Below are 15923 nucleotides of genomic sequence, written 5' to 3' on the forward strand. Positions count from 1 at the left end.
GAGTTCTAGTTGCCTTAGAAATTCATTCTACTTAACCCACTGGATAGTTATTTTACTTTTTAAAAGGGATTAATTTTACTTTTTGTAAAATGTTGGAAATGTGTAGCAACAAATATAGCATATGTTCATGTAACCATATACATATTTTTGGACCCTTCTGTAAACTGATCTCAGTCAATTTGCATAGTTTTTCGGTTCTTTTGTTAAATCACGGTAGCCTCCACCAAGTAAAGGTAGCTGATAACTATCTACTTTTCAACCAGGCTGTACTCTACAATGAAAGCAAATTCCAGGCCAAATTCTGCCACGTATACAAATATTCATGGTCAAGAAGTCACCACTTCTCATACAACCTACTCTTCTAACATCCCTTGTTTGTGCTTTAGGAACTCCAAAGCACTGCACCCAAGACAGCCCACAATATCTAGCCCTTTTCATCCTGTGTACACTGCTGAATGGCTTCCTTACATTTAGGCGGGGGCCATGTGGGCGTTTTCTGACCTGGCACATAAAAAGCTCTCACACAAGCCTTCTTTCTCTTCACCTTCCATGACACCTTGGTGGGTATTTTAAAGATGGTGGCATTACAAGACAGAGGTATTAAAGACAGAATGACTCAGGTCTTCAAATCACCATTTGGAGGACAGCAGCCCAGGAGAGCTCCCCAATAAGGAACATTCACTTTGGACTTAGAGTAATGACACATACATTTTGTGTCGAGCCACTGAGATCTGGAGATGTCTGTCACAGCAGCAGTCACCTTGCTGAGGAAGATACATCAACATTCTAATGGCAGGACCACCTAGGAAGACCAGGCAAATGAGTCTAGTGTTCAGTGAGGGAGATAGAAGACAGAATGGAGCCCCAGCCCAACTGCAAAGCCACTTGACCGGCGACTTTGTTGCATTTCTTATTCCTTGTCTATGAAAAAATAGAGGGACATGTACAATCTTGCTAGCTAATCACATATTTCACCAATGAAAATATTATTTCTAACATAATTTACGCTGATATACAAACCCGCTAGCCTGGATTTTTTATAATCTCACTTCAAGTATGTTCCCAGCCACCTTTAAGAGTACAATTCATAGCAAAGTTCTTCAAATGGTAACTAGTTAGCCTTGGAGGGTGGATTCCCAGATAGCACAGTGGAGAAGTTGAAGTGTTTAATCCCTGGAATGGCACACTCACCGAGAGATTAAAATAGATGTACACACTTAGGCTGGAGCTGTATCTTGTATCCTCGATTATTTCAAGTATTAATTAAGCACCCTTTGGATAGAGATTAAAGTAATTCACACAGTGACTGTTTATACTGAAGTATTTAAAAAAAATAAATTACAAACAATAGAACAGGAGTCTAATTCACAGCCAATCATCCATTTTACTTATTTCCCTGCTCACTCTAAGAATTACAAATAAAGTATCACAGGACCTATTCCTAAGTATAAGATTAGATCAATAAAATTAGCCATCTGTCCAAAGAAGGCTTTACACTCAGGTTGTATTTAAGTATTATGTTTCCAACTGCCCAGATGTTACAGAAAAGTGCCTGCTGATACAATTCCTTTTGCACAGTGTAAACCATTAACTGGCTAATATAAACTTATTGCACCAAGAAAAATAAATAGCATTAACATTGTGTTAAATCTGATTCGGGATTTTGGGTGCTCTGTCAGCAAACACAAGTGTTAAGATTTAAATTGCTCAGGATTTGCAGAGTCAGATAAAGAGAGAAACTTCAAGTGTCTTGAGGGGAGTGGAGAAAGAAAGAGCCTGGAAACGAGATCAAAGCTTTAGAAAGTATGTCCTTGATTGTTCTGGTAGGTTAAGGTAGTAATAATTACTACCATTATTGTTAGATAAAAATATCCTATCTTTGTGTAGCACCTTAGCTCTTTCAAAGCACTAGTCTGCTTTATTTCTTTTGATTCTGAAAATAAACTGGTGGGGTTATCTCGGGTAAGTGGCTTTTTTTTTTACAGTTGAGGAAATACAAGAATCATTAATAGAAAAAGGAAGGGCCATTGAGTCAGGTCTCTATCTTTGTATGTCACAGGTAGTGGCTCATAAATTACAAATTACTCCTACCGACTGGACAATGAGCAAACCTGGAGCATTTCTTAGCCCTTTAACTTTGTTGAGTTTTTCACTGACTCCTAGTCACACATCAGTCTGGATCATTCTCTTTCAGGAACAGCTGCAACCCCCTCCACCACCACCATCACACATGGCCAAACTTCCCCAAGACAATTACCAGGCAAAAATCGTCCATCATCCTTGAGGTTACTGGTTCTCAAAGAAATCCATTCAAGCAAGACCACAAACTTGGCAGCCACATTTTCCAAACCAAAAATCAAGCCATGCGGTTGACCAAAGAGTCTTTCTGATCTGTCAATTAATGTATCTGAAAAAGTTTACACCACAGTACACATTAAATCGCATGTAATCAATCATACATTAACATGTATGGAAAAGGATAAAAGTACGTGGCATAGCAAGTGCCTGTGTTGATTACCAGGCCTGGAATATAGTCTTTAGTTACATATAGTTACTCAGTTCTTTTACTCCCTACTCCTTCCCTCCCTCCACCCCCACCCCCTCCGCCACTTTCATAAATATTGCTTTCAAGCTTCAGGTTTCTAATTCTTTTTAATGCCTTGGTACATGCCTTACCTCATTTAATTCTTCTAGCAACCTTAAATGCTAGGTTCTTATCCTTTTTTACAGATGAGGAAACTGAGGCTTACAGAGCTAATATATATAGCCTGCCCTATGTCACCAAGTAACCAATAAAAAATGGTGTCAGAACTTGAACTCAAACCTTAGGAAAACTCAAATTTGTGGACTATCAGAGTTTGTGCTCCCATGGAAGCCTTCCTGCTGAGTCAAGAGAAATCAGACTTGGAGGATAGTCTGCGAGCTGTGTGGGGGTGGAGCGGGTCTCAGGGACACGTGGCAGAGGGGTTGATTATATACAGCTGAGCTCGGCCTTTCGTTAATGCTACTGCAGAGCTTCCCCCTTCGTGCAGCCATCTCTCGATGAACAGCTTGGGGAAGCATGGGTGACTAGGAGAAGGGTCTGCTCAGAACAGACATCCTTCAGGAGTCTTCAGAAGACCACATCCAACCTTAGGAAAACTCTCAAGCACCTAAGCACAGGGTTTTTCTGGCTACAATACAGATGCGTGTTGTTGCTGGGAATCCTACCTGATGAGGATGAATGAGATGGAGATTGTCTGTGTCCTATGGTTACCTGGGATGGAGGTACCTAGGGAAAGAGGCAGTGGGAGGAGCCCAAACCCCGCTTTGTCATGTCTCAAAGTATGGACTGTGAACCAAGTCACCTGAGGTATGCCTGTGATGCATTCAAAGAATTGTAACCCACATGGAGGTTCCAGAATTACTTGCCTGGGTCAGAGGCCTGCAATCTTCTGGGGTCAGAGACCGGCTCCGAGTCAGATTTGGAAAGTGCGCCCTCTGCTGACAACACTTTGATTTGACTTTCACCTGAGTCTCCCTCTCCACCCCTCTACCCCACCCCACCGGACTTCCCCATCGCATCGCATGAGATCAGGGGTTCTTCAAGGTGGCAAATGTCTTCCAGCTCATTCACGAGGCTGAAGCCACACTATGGGGTCCTTTTTCAAAACAGAGGTTCACAACCAATGGAATCAAAGAGGGGTATCCTCTACAAACTGTCATTTAGGCTCTGTAGTATCCCCCACCCCACCCCTTTATCCTTCTTCCATCCCTGAAAGAGCAGGTATATTTCCAGTACCTGCAATTTGACATGCTGTAACTAAAACAAGTAGCAGGGGTCTTGACCAGCTCAAAAGATTTTCTGTTGCAATCAAGACAACACGTCATTCATTTATTCAGCTGGGAGAAACGACAGCCCTGCTTGCAACTGGGTGGGACAGAAGAATACAGCAAATCCACAGGATAACCTTGTGGAAGCGCAGGTCCCATCCTGGCCTCAGGCGCTTGAGTCCTTGTCTTCCAGAAATCTAGCTCTGGGTCACTGGACCACTTTTGAGCTATAGTAACCCCTGAACAGATGGACAACTTCTCCCAAAAGAATTCTAAGGTTATAAAAGCTCTGGGCTCAGGGCAAGAAACAAAAACAAAAAACACTCAGTTCTTTTCTGGCCAAGTCACTCTTCCATGAGAAAGAATTCTGAGAAACAAATACTGCCACATGTTATACTACATTTACCCCTGACCTTGACCTCTCTGTCCCTTTATCTTATAGATAATTAAAGGAAGGAAGGAAGGAGGGAGGGAACAGGGGAGGTAGATGAGAGAGAGAGACAGAGAGACAGAGACAGAGAGAGAGAAGCTGGTCTTTATAGTGATTACATGTGATGGGGAAACAAATAGGAAAGTAGTAGGAAGGCTGATGGAATGAAGGGTTGGAGGAAAATACTTCTGCTCCAGGGCCTGAACTGCACAGGACACCAGTAGCTTGTAGCTAGGTGATGGGGATGTACATCTGAGGCCCCTGTGAACTCCAGTTTTTCCCAAGAAGCAAGACAACCTGGATGAGCCTTGTGGTGGAGTATGGTTTGTTGGAACAGGGAAAAGGAGGGGCATCCAGAAGAGATAAGCCCCCCACATTACATGCTTTGGGAAGGGGACTTGGATGAAAGCTAAAAGTGAAGATGTAACCAGTATCTTGTGAATACAAGGCTGCTCAGGGTGGTCTAAGGGAAGTACAACAGGATGAGCCCTGACCCATGACCCCTTAGCCATTCAGCCTCACAGGAGCAGTAGCAGAAACCACCTAGAAGCGCATATATGCTCCCACCATCAACCAACAAGGTACACTATCCAGGAGCTAACTGTGCCTTTCCAGGCTTTTGTTTTTCCTTTCTGAGTTTCCCTTGATCTTTCTTTTTTCAATTTTACAGGTAGAGAAATGCTGAGGAAGTGGAAAGGGAAAGACTGGAAACCTGCATCTCTCTGAGGATGACTATGGAGCATCAGATCCTCCAGGGAAAACCTTGAACTCTGAACCCTAACCTGCTCTAGTCCCACTGACCCCGACCTAAAGCAAACTGGAAAGGCAGGAAGGAAGGCAGGACCCTCATTCCATCCTTCAGCCCAGAGAGTTAATCCCGCGAGTTACCCATCTGCCTATGGAAACAGATGTGGCTTGCTGCATGCTGATTCCAGCACAAGTGTCTGCATTTCCCTTCCCTTCTTCCTGCCCCACATCAGAAGCACAACAGTCCTTCGTGGACTTCCTGGTGAGATCAGGGTAAGGGACAAGTGCCAGAGACCACTTTAGTTCCAGTTCAGCTTCTGCTGTTAAGGTGGGCAAGCCCCTTCCTTCATCACCCTCAGCCCCCCTGTAAAGTGGGCTTCCTCCCAGGTCTACGATTCTAATTCCTAATCTGGAAAAGAATGAAGGATAGCAAACAAATCGCGTTTCCACATCATACAGACCTGGGAAAAAGACAGTGTCCTGTACCCTGCCCATCTTCAGAAGCCCCTTTTTCTACCCCCAGGTCCTCCAGTGGGTGCTCTAGCTCCTCCCACACCTTAGCCCCAGGAGTTCAACAAGAAAGTAAGTGGTTCATCGCTACCCTGTAAGGTTATACCCCCACTTCTCACGGATGAGATCAGTGGACAGTAGCTTCCAGAACGTCACACTGGTATTATTCACACTCCGTTACCTTTGGAGGCCTGGGCGTGATCCCATGTACAGAGGTTTAACAGCATTACCAGGCTCCCCACACACAGCAGCATGGCTAACACCCTCCACCTGGCTCTGTGGGACAGAGCCCCCCATTCAGCCAGGGGGCCGATGCCCTCCCAGACGGACTGTACACCTGCTCCCAGGTTGCCAAGGACTCGCTCCCTTTCTGGTCCTGAACATCAGAGCCTGAATTCCAGTTCCCCCACTTACTAGTTGTGTGACCTTGGGTGAGATGTTCAATGTCTCTAAGCCACCTTGCCTCTTCAGCTACACAGGTGTAACATAGGACCCATCTCCAAGAGCTGTGGATCAAATCGATCAGTATGTGTCGACTGTTCAGAGTGGTCTAGCAAGCACTTCCTTCTTGTTAGTCATTATTATCTAATTTGACTTAACTTGAAAATCGTCATCTCTTGTGGATCTCAGAAAATGCAAAGGTTTCTTTATCAATGCTCAGCGACACACGTGGCGCTACCTTGGGGTGGAGGGAAGGTGCCAATGTCGGACCCAAATTAGACTCATAATTGAAGCTGCTCCTTGTTTTTTTCTCACCAGAGGTAGGTGGGTATGGGGAATTTTCAGGTTGATTTTGAATCCAAGACTTCTCCAACACAGCTCTACTTGTCAAAAGTAGATTTAGGAGTGTGAGGAGACAGACAGGGTCATCCAAATAAAGCTGGACTGTTTCAGTACATTGACAAGGTGGCCACCCTACCTTCAAAGTACTGCACACAAACCAATTTCTACTGAGGAAACAAGGTACAAAGAATTTCCCATAAGGATACTCGCAGGATTTGCTGGTGTCTGGGGAAGATTATAAATTAGCTGGTTGCTGTTCACATCAGAGCCAAGCGGGCACATTCAGTTTTTAATCTGGACCAATTTTCCGGATCAAAAACTAGTCTTTCCAAAGGATGTAAATGAGCCCAGGAGGAAATTTTTCCCTGACGTTTATAAAGTAGCTGTCATTTTAATCTGAGCAGCTTTCCAACCTGAAAGGCAAAGTCTGGATAAAATTATAAAGTAATGAAAAATTCTTCCAGGCTGAACATAGTCCAGACACTCCTTCTACCTCAAATTTGATGTATTTAATATGCCAACATATTTAAAAGGTAGAGTTTCCACTATCAAAACCACTTCTATGCTTCAAATAAAACCAAAGAGGCCAACATGGCATTTTCATGGTATGAACATCAGAATGAGACTCTGGATGAACCAGGTAGAAAATATTTCTAGGAGAGGGACTACAAACAATAAGAAAGAAAATATGGTGAATCATAGGAGCAGTTGTATACAGTAGGCTTTTGTGAAATGCTGTGTAAAACATTCTGCTTACATGGATTGAAATTTATCCTTAAAAGAACATTGCATACATGGTTCGTGTTTAAGAACCACAGATATAACTATGCATTGTTCAAAATTGTGAATAAACCCGCAGAATGCAATTGCTCATGATGTGGTTATCTTAGGCAGGCAAATTAGAAAGAAGCCCTTCATTGAAATCCTGGTAGATGTGTGTGTGTGTGTGTGTGTGCGTGTAGGAAGAAAAACGACTTCATATTACCTTGGACCACTGCTATTATCTTCAAAGTGAACTGAACAGTAGCAATAGAAAAATAGAATAGCTCATAAGTTTTGCGTGCTGCAGATTATGATAATGTTCTAAAGGTCAAGGCAGGTCGCAAGGTGCAGGTGACAATGGCTGCAGCCTGAAGAGTGAGGGTGTCTCTCAGCGCTGAAAGGCAACAAGTCCTATTTCCAAATGGAGAAATCCATGAACAGCAAAAATATTTAAGCAGCCATATGGGAATCTGCCAGGATCATTTTCTTTGCCCTCTGATAAATTTTCCCTGGTTTGTCTCTTTCTTATAAAAACATTAATTGTGAAGACAAACTGCAGTTTCTGCAAAGTTTTGAGGACTGCATTCAAATAAAGTTATATTGTTCTCCATTGTTCATGAAATGTAATTAATCCCATAAGACAATCTTGCTTACAAAGTAAACTAAGAAAAAACAGATCTTTCAGAATGCTAAATATAGTGTCCTCAAAGAAGAATACAAATCGTTATTTGGAAAACAATGGTTAGAACTTTATTATTTAGAATGTTCTACTTTGAATAATCTCACAACACGGGCCAAATCAAAGTAGACAAAAATACAGACTTTTTTTACTCGTATAACTAGAGGAAATGCAAGTTATTGCGCTTCAAGTGCTCTCCAATTTTTTCTAATAGCCTACAAGCACACATTTTTGTTTAAGTCTCAGAGCAAAGGCAGGAGTGCAAAACAAGATAAAATTAACCCTTTGCGCGCCTCTGAGAAAATGGCCCCAGAGTGGAAGAGTCTTTATTAAAGTCTACATCCCTACACAATGCGTGGGCTGGGCCGGAGATGGGCACAGGGGACTCGGGGCAAATCTTCAGACACTTAACTGCAAATGGCTGGGCTCTGGACAATATGAATTCAACAAGATGTTTGGAGACACAGGAGGAGCTGTTTGCCTCTGCACAGTTGCAGCCCTCTGTAATTGAGACAGCAAGATCGCTGTCCCCAGCTCTTAGCAATCTGTGATCAAATACAGAGCCCTCCACCTTTACTGTGCTTGGAAAATAGATCATTCTTTTAGCAAATATCGCTTGAAACGCCTGGCCTCTGGTGGGGCTGCTGGTGGTGGGGGTGGTGCTATCGTCTTTTCTCAGCTCTGGGCAGATATGAACCCAGTAAAACTGACACTGGTCCGGGGAGAGAGAGGCTGTGCGTTGCCCGCTTAGAGTCCTCACCAAGGACCGGGACCGGGGCGCTCCGGGCGTGGTGCCCCTCCGAGCGCAGAACGCCTCACCTACCTTGTTTGCGGAGTGCTGCTCCAAGCGACCACGCAGCGTAGGGTCCGAAGCTGGAAGCCAGGAGCAAGAGCCGGAGCAAGATGCCTTGGATTAAATCCATTTCACCGCGGGCGTCTGCAAAGTTTCACCAAGTCCCGGGCGCACAGGGCGTCTCCGGGGGGACTTGGAGAACTCAGGCCCCGCCGATCCTCTGGCGGGGATGAGGAGATCGGGGGCTGGGGGAGCTGGACTAGCAACCACCGAAAAGTCCAAGGAGGCAGGACAGCAGCCGGGAGGGAGGTCGGCGTGCCGGAGTGAAGCCGGCTGCCGGTGGCAGGGCTTTTCGGGAGGGGGCGGCGAAGGAGGCCGACGGGGAGGGACCGGCTGGCGGTGGAAGGAGGGAGGCTCGACCCGCCCGGGGATGGAATTACAATCAGGTGGAAGTGAGAGGGGCAGGCCCTGAGAAAATTTACTCTTCGAACATCTCTGGGGCAGACAGCCCGCCAATCACCCCCTCTAAGGGTCCCCAGCTCAGCCTCCCTGGCTGGTGACCTAAAGTGGGGGGTTAGGGAGCCCACTTCAACCACTAGAGACGCAGGCCAGGAGTTAGGTGATTTCGAATGCAGATCCCTAGGCCGCGGTCCTGACCCTGAAATCTTGCGGCGCCTCGCTCCACCCCAGGTTGTGCTCTCCTCCTGCCGCGACCCCCTAGGTTGCTTCCACCCAGCCTGGGGACTTTCCCCAACACCTCCAAAGGTAATTCTGGTCGGTCCAGCGCACTTGGAGGGAATGGGAAAGCGAAGGAGAGGGTCTGTGATTTGCAAGTGGGGGAGGGAAAGAGGAAGAGGGGGCGGGGCCGGCCGGGTCTGGGAGCTAAGAAGATAAATGGGATTTAAGACGCGCAGATGGAGAGCTGAAGCCCTGCCACTCAGACGGAAACGCCCGGTAGAGATTAAGGCCCGGAGCAGGAGCCTCTCGCCGCAGAGGAAGGCAATTTGATACCCTCTAAGGCAGGAGATGCAACTCCAGGTTAAGCCTGGCGTCGGGGAAAGGAACGCGAGCTCGAGCCCCCTGGCGGACGAAGCCTGCCTGGGAGGGGACGCCTGCCGCCTGGGCAGGGGCTGGGGGCCGACGCGGGGTCCTGGCTACTGATCCCGGGATCGGAGTTCCGGGGCCGGCTTCCTGGCCGGTAAAGGCCATTTCACCCCAGGATTTGCTGCCCGAGGACTCAGTAAAATGTGCCTTTTGCCAGGTTTCCCTATAAGAGGGAAGACCCCAAGACTCAAGACGCGTTGCACATTGCGGTGCTGAGCTCCAAGCCACGGAGAAGAGAACGCAGATAGGTACAATAAACACGGAGAGGGAAACGCAACCTCGCCGGTTCCCAGGGAAAGATCAAAGGCCTTAGGAAGTGCGCCGCAGAGGGAGACAGAGGTCGCTGGCAGAGAGGACCGCCCTCTAGTTCGCCGGAACTTGCAGCGCGGCTGAGGCTGGATGGGCGTCCCGGCCCCTCATTGTTAATCTAGGTTTGGGAGAACCAGAGGGGAAAATGTTGACTGATGTATCTCCCCCAATGAAGTATCCCTTGGCGAACAGAATTTGTAATGGGCTGTGTGTCTTGTTAGCAAAGCTGAGAATGTTTCCTTAAGTCGGCGTTCTCAGGTGTGCAACTCTCCATAAATAAATTCAAAGTCCTCTCCAACTTGGTATTTGGAAGTCTTAGCTGTAACACCAGAGCTTGTCCTTTTACGCGGATCTGGTGCAGAAAAGTGGGGACAAACGGTGCTTTTCACCTCCGTGGTGATAATAAAGCATGTCTGGAAACCAGGTAGTGTGACTGCCCCCGGGCTGCTAGCCTCAAAGGCAGCAGAATCAGGGACCTTAAGGATTTTCAGAGCCCCTGGAGTTCATCTAGCTCCTGCCTCCAGGCCAGGCAGGAATCTGCTTTCAGCATCCTTGGCGGGTCATTCAACTGCCCAGCCCAGTGGTTAGAAGCTCTTTTCATGAGAAAGTGATTTCTTATATCAGAACTAAGGTGGCACCCACAACCAAGCACGGGTTCCCATGAAGGTATCTCCCATGTTGGTTCTGGTCTTTCACTCTTAAAAGTGATTCTTTCTGATCTAGAAATTAGAAGTAATAATAACCATTAATATTATGGCTAGCATTTATATAACATCTATTACATACCAGACACTCTTTGAAGTGCTTTTTAATCTCAGTAACACATACCAGGTGGGTACTGTTATTAATATTATCCCCATTTAACAGATGAGGATACTGAAGCCTGAAAAGGTTAAGCCCAAGGTCATGCAACTCCCAAGAGACAGACTTTTGATTGAAGTGGGATAGTCTGGTTCCAGAGTCTAGGCTTTAAGGAGCCGGGTAGAGAGTAGACAAAGCAACAGACTGAGAAGAAGGATGTCTGGGTGCTTCATCTCAGGCCCTGCTTGTAACATATCTTGGTAAAATACAGGGGCTGGATGAAATCACTAAATTCCAGATTTTGCTTTCTCTTTATCATGTGCTTTCTCTTTAACCTGGCCCTGTGGGCCTCCCTTCCACCTTTTGCAGATGGCCATAGGTGATTTGGACTCTGGCTTGATTTCTTCAGAGTCCCCTCTTGCTTCTTCCTTGCAGGATTACCTCTGATCATGTTGTTCCCTTTCACCTTTTGAGTGCCTCCGAAAGCTCTGGCTCCTCAGACCATTGAGATAAGACCTTACTTCTTGAGATCTGCTTGTTACAATTCTAGGACACACATTAGACTGAACTTATTCCTTTCCTTTGCAGGTCAAATCACATCCCCCAAAGTCCCCTCTTCTTCCAGTTTGACAACCAGTTTATGGCACTTGTAAATCTGATAAAAGACAAATGGAACACTTGCCTTTCACTGTCTTCCTGCCTTCTGGGATGAGGCGGAACTAAAGAGGACAAAGAGGTTTTGAATGTTTCATTTTTAAAAATCTGTTCAAATTCACTGGAGGTCTAAACTCAATTAGTAAGGCCACAAGCAGAAGAGTGACCTGCCTGCTTTGCTCAATATCATGGAAGAAGAGTCTGACCTTTGGTCCATGGAATAGATTTGGAGGCTATTAGAAAAAAAGAGTAAAGGCAAACTTACCAATTATAGAATGTTTAGAAAGTTCTTAAATGAAAATGAGAAAAAGACAGCAGCAAAGAATTAGCTTTAGATTTATTTTCTGAATAGGTTATAGGTACATATAATATTTAAAATGTACATCAGGCAGAGTGTATAGTGAAAAATGAGTTTTACCCCTTCCTCTCTCAGAAACAACCACTTATCAGTTTCTTGTGTATCCTTCTAGGGATAGTCTAGGAACACACAAGCAGTACACATTTATACACATATATTTAACACAAACAGGAGCATCTTGTATATGCTTTTTACTCTGCAGATCCTTCCAAATCAGCAGATATAGCTCTGTCTCCCTCTTACTAACGGCTGAATAATGTTCCATTATGTGATGTACAACGATTTGTCCTTCTGTTGTTTCCAATTTTATTATTATGGACAACACTGCAGTGATTCATCTTGAATATAGAACAGTTTGCACATGTTATGATAGACTATAGGATACTAGTCTAGACTAGCCATTGCTCAGCCAGAGGGTACATGCCTCTTTCATTTTGATAATTTGGCCAAATTTCCTCCTAAGGGGATTGTATAAATTTATAGTCCCATGAGCAATATACGAGTGTGACTATGTCTACGAACTCTCATCAACATAGTGTCTTATCAAGCTAAAACTATATATTTATATCATATAGATTACATTTTAATCGACCGACAACATATAAAGTACATAAATAATAAGTACACTGATTGATGAGTTATAGCAAAACGAGCAAACTTGTATAACTACTACACAGATCAAGAACTAGGACATGACCAGCACCCCCAGTACTCCTTCCTCATGCTTCCTCCCTAGATGTATACATTTTAAAAAAAAATCAGGAGCATTCAAACTAATTCACTTTTAATTAAAATCCACAAATAAAAACAAATCAGCAAAAAATGTAAGCACTCCCCACCCCCAACATGAAACACACATTAACTGAGACTTGATCCCATTATACGTAAGGCTCTGTGCTGAGAACAGAAACACTATAGGAAAGAAAATACAGCATCTTCTGCACTCAAGAAGACTACAATTTTGTTGAAAGAAGACAATTGCACAGCCAACTGTCCTACACAGCAGAACAAAGGAAGCACTCGATACGAGCACAAGTAATATGCTGTGAGTATATCCAGAGATGAAGGCCTTGTATTACAAATGACAACCTGTGTAATAATATACTATAAAATAAAGCCAACAACCTCACAAATTGTTTAAATCATGCTTAGATACATAACAGGATTCACCAGGGTCAGAACTGGAGTTACCAGGGTACGTTACATGGTATTCCCAAATCTGTCCTTCCTGCTGCATGTATTGCTAGCAGCATTGATTAAAAATGACTGGGGAATTATAGTTAAATTAGGCAACCTGATGATTTTGCAGCCATTTATTTTAATGTAAACTTTTTAATGAAGTCTAAAATTACATAAATCATAAGTGTATAAATCAATGGATTGTCACAAAGTGAATAAACCCATGAGATAAGCCCGCAAATCATGAAATAGAATAATGTCAGGCCCTAAAAGCTGTTTCAGTTCTCCTACTACTAATCATGACCTACCCCACAACTACATGGGAAAGCATTTTCCTAATTTCTATTATGTAGATTAGTTTTGCCTGGTTTTGAACTTTATGTAAATGGAATCCAGTAATTTGATTCAGTAATGTAATCATTTATGTCTAGCCTCTTTTTCTCAATGTTATGTTTGCGATTTTCATCCAAGTTGTGTAGTTACTTTTTCATTGCTGTATATTATTCCATTATGTACATGTATTTCAATTTGTTTGCATTCTCCCGCTGATGGACATTTGTGTTGTTTCTAGTTTGGAGCTCCAACCCAAAATGCTTGTGTGATTATTCTTGTACGTGTCTTTGGCAAATATAATGTATGCATTTCTGTTGTGATATCTGAGAGCAGATATACTAGGTTATATAGTAAGCATATGTTTAACTTTGGAAGATATTGTCAAGCAGTTTTCCAAAGTGGCAGTGTATGAGAGTTCCAGTCATTCCACAATCTCACCAACATTGCGACTGTCTTTTTAATTTTAGTCATTTTGGTGAGTGTGCAATAATACCACATTGTGGTTTTAATTTGTGGTTCCCTGATAACTAATGAAGTCAAGTACCTTTTTACTTGTTTATTGGCCTTATAAACAACAAGTCATAGGAGTTTTTTGTCGATGGTGATATTTACATTGAAAATATTTTTCCCACTCTGTTTTGTCTTTTAACTCACTTAATAATGACTTTTAATGAACAAAAGCCCTAGTTTTAATGTAGTACAGTCGATCAAGTTTTTTCATTCATGGCTAGAATTTTTTATATCCTATTTAAGAAACTTTACTTACTCCAGTGTCACAAAAATATTAGTCCATATTTTCCTCTAAAACTTTTATTGCTTATTTTCCATATTTATATCAGCAGCAGTCTTTTGTGTCTAATGTGGGATGGTGCTCACAGTCTTTTTGATTGGATGCCCCCTCCAGACTTAGATATGGGCAGCTACATCTCCATGAGGAGGAGATGTGGTTTCGGGAATCTATCTTTCTTCTGCAAGCATCTGCCAAGCTGATGTTCAAGGCTAAAGCTATGACTACAGTTCTCACCTGGTACTGTGTTTCCTCCAAAATAAGACCGGGTCTTATATTAAGGTTTGCTCTAAAAGATGCATTAGGGCTTATGTTCAGGGGATGTCATCCTGAAAAATCATGCTAGGGCTTATTTTCGGGGAAATACGGTATGAGCCATGTAGATAGCCACCCTGCATTATGTATTTTGGAGCATAAATAAAGCTCATCTGCTCCAAAATATCTTAATGGTTTCTCTGTTTTCTTGAAATTTCTACCATTTGAAGTACTCCCAGGGGTTAAAAGTATGACTTGTTTTTGATGTATATCCCTTCTATTCCAAAGAGAGAGAGAGAGAGAGAGAGAGAGAAGAGATGTTTTAAGAACTTCTATCCAAGTTGTCCCTCTAAAAATGGACATATTCTTCCTGAAAAGGAAGAAGCCTCATTAATGCTGTATGTGTTAACACAGAGGTAAAGACTAATTTATTAGCTAATTTAGCCGTCACCTAGGATATCAGCATCAAGGTCTCTAGCAGGTAGAATAGAGGAGTTTGATAGTGATTTGGGAAGGGGAAATTGGTGGTGCACAAGCATCAGAATGTGGGATATGGAGTGTTTGTAGTAGGAAAACCCTGGAAGCCATAAACATATCCATCACTCGAGGAGAAACTGGTCAAATACATTATGGAATATAATGCAGCACAATACAGCTATCTAAAAAATAATGGGCTTAGGGCTTCGTGTGCTGAAATGGAACAAAGTGGACAAAGCAAGATGTAGAACAGAGCACAGGTGTTAATAGAGTGTGGGAAGGGGACTGGAGACTCTGGGAGGAATGGAGGGACATTAGCGTTGTGTTATTTTTCACTGCTCATATTTTTAATCATAGGACTGTCTTTGGGGTAAAAAGAAAGTATGAATGCATTTTTTAAAAAATATATAGGGTAATCTAGGTGGAGTGACAAGAGGAATGATAGGGAATGAAAAACCAAAAGAAGAGAGAAAGTTCCCACACGTCTTAGGAGAAGGAGTGTGAGATGGGTGTTGCCAAAGGAGAGGAGGGCATGAAAGACAGACCTCACAAGTTAAGTGATTCTGTCCAGTGTTACCAGATTTAACGTGCAGGAAAGAGAACCAGGAGCTACCATCTTCCTGAAAATGCAAGGAGACCCTGCAGCATGTTGGATTTTGGGGTGATCTGCATGAATTCCAGCTAACAGGGAACCACACACAACAAAACAAATGCAGGAGCCTCACAGTGGCCACATGCAACTGCTTGCCATCCTAAAGGCATCTACTCAGAGAGCTGGCACACAATTTCAAAATGCAGGGCTTGTTGATGTGAAATGACTTACTGTCCAGAGAACCTTGGTAGACCAGAAGGTCGGGAGACCTGCGTTCTAGCTCTAACCCTGTCACTAATTGTCAGTGGGACTTTGGTGATTCAACTGACCTCTTTAGACCTTCTTTTTCTCCTCTGTCGAATGAGTGTTGGACAAGATGATGTCTCAGCTCGTCCTAGGGCTCGCAATCTCGGCTTCCAGGGAAGAGCTTCTTTACTTTTGCCAGGATAGACAGATGTCACTACTTAAAAACAAAAAGGAGTCTTGGAAAAGGTTTATTCTCAGAAAAACTTTGAAGTTGGAAGCAACAGTCTTTAGCAAAATATAAAAAAAATAAA

At 43.6% G+C, this 15923-nt stretch overlaps 1 protein-coding gene across 5 annotated transcripts in view; it reads right to left on the minus strand.

Moving 5' to 3' along the window:
• Positions 1-15780, minus strand: part of EGFLAM (EGF like, fibronectin type III and laminin G domains) — a 153818-nt gene extending 138038 nt beyond the window's left edge. For 3 of the 5 annotated variants that reach the window (XM_074328985.1, XM_019737330.2, XM_074328984.1), the window contains exon 1: positions 8548-8786. In XM_074328985.1, coding sequence (XP_074185086.1) covers positions 8548-8647 — 100 coding nt within the window. In that variant the 5' untranslated portion in view covers positions 8648-8786. Of the gene's footprint in view, positions 1-8547; positions 9318-15695 lie in introns of those variants that run through there. The other 2 variants (XM_019737331.2, XM_074328986.1) reach the window with 2 other exon arrangements.
• Between the last annotated feature and the right edge of the window lie 143 nt (positions 15781-15923).

This window comes from Rhinolophus sinicus, linkage group LG03, assembly GCF_036562045.2.
Source record: "Rhinolophus sinicus isolate RSC01 linkage group LG03, ASM3656204v1, whole genome shotgun sequence".
NCBI lineage: Eukaryota > Metazoa > Chordata > Mammalia > Chiroptera > Rhinolophidae > Rhinolophus > Rhinolophus sinicus.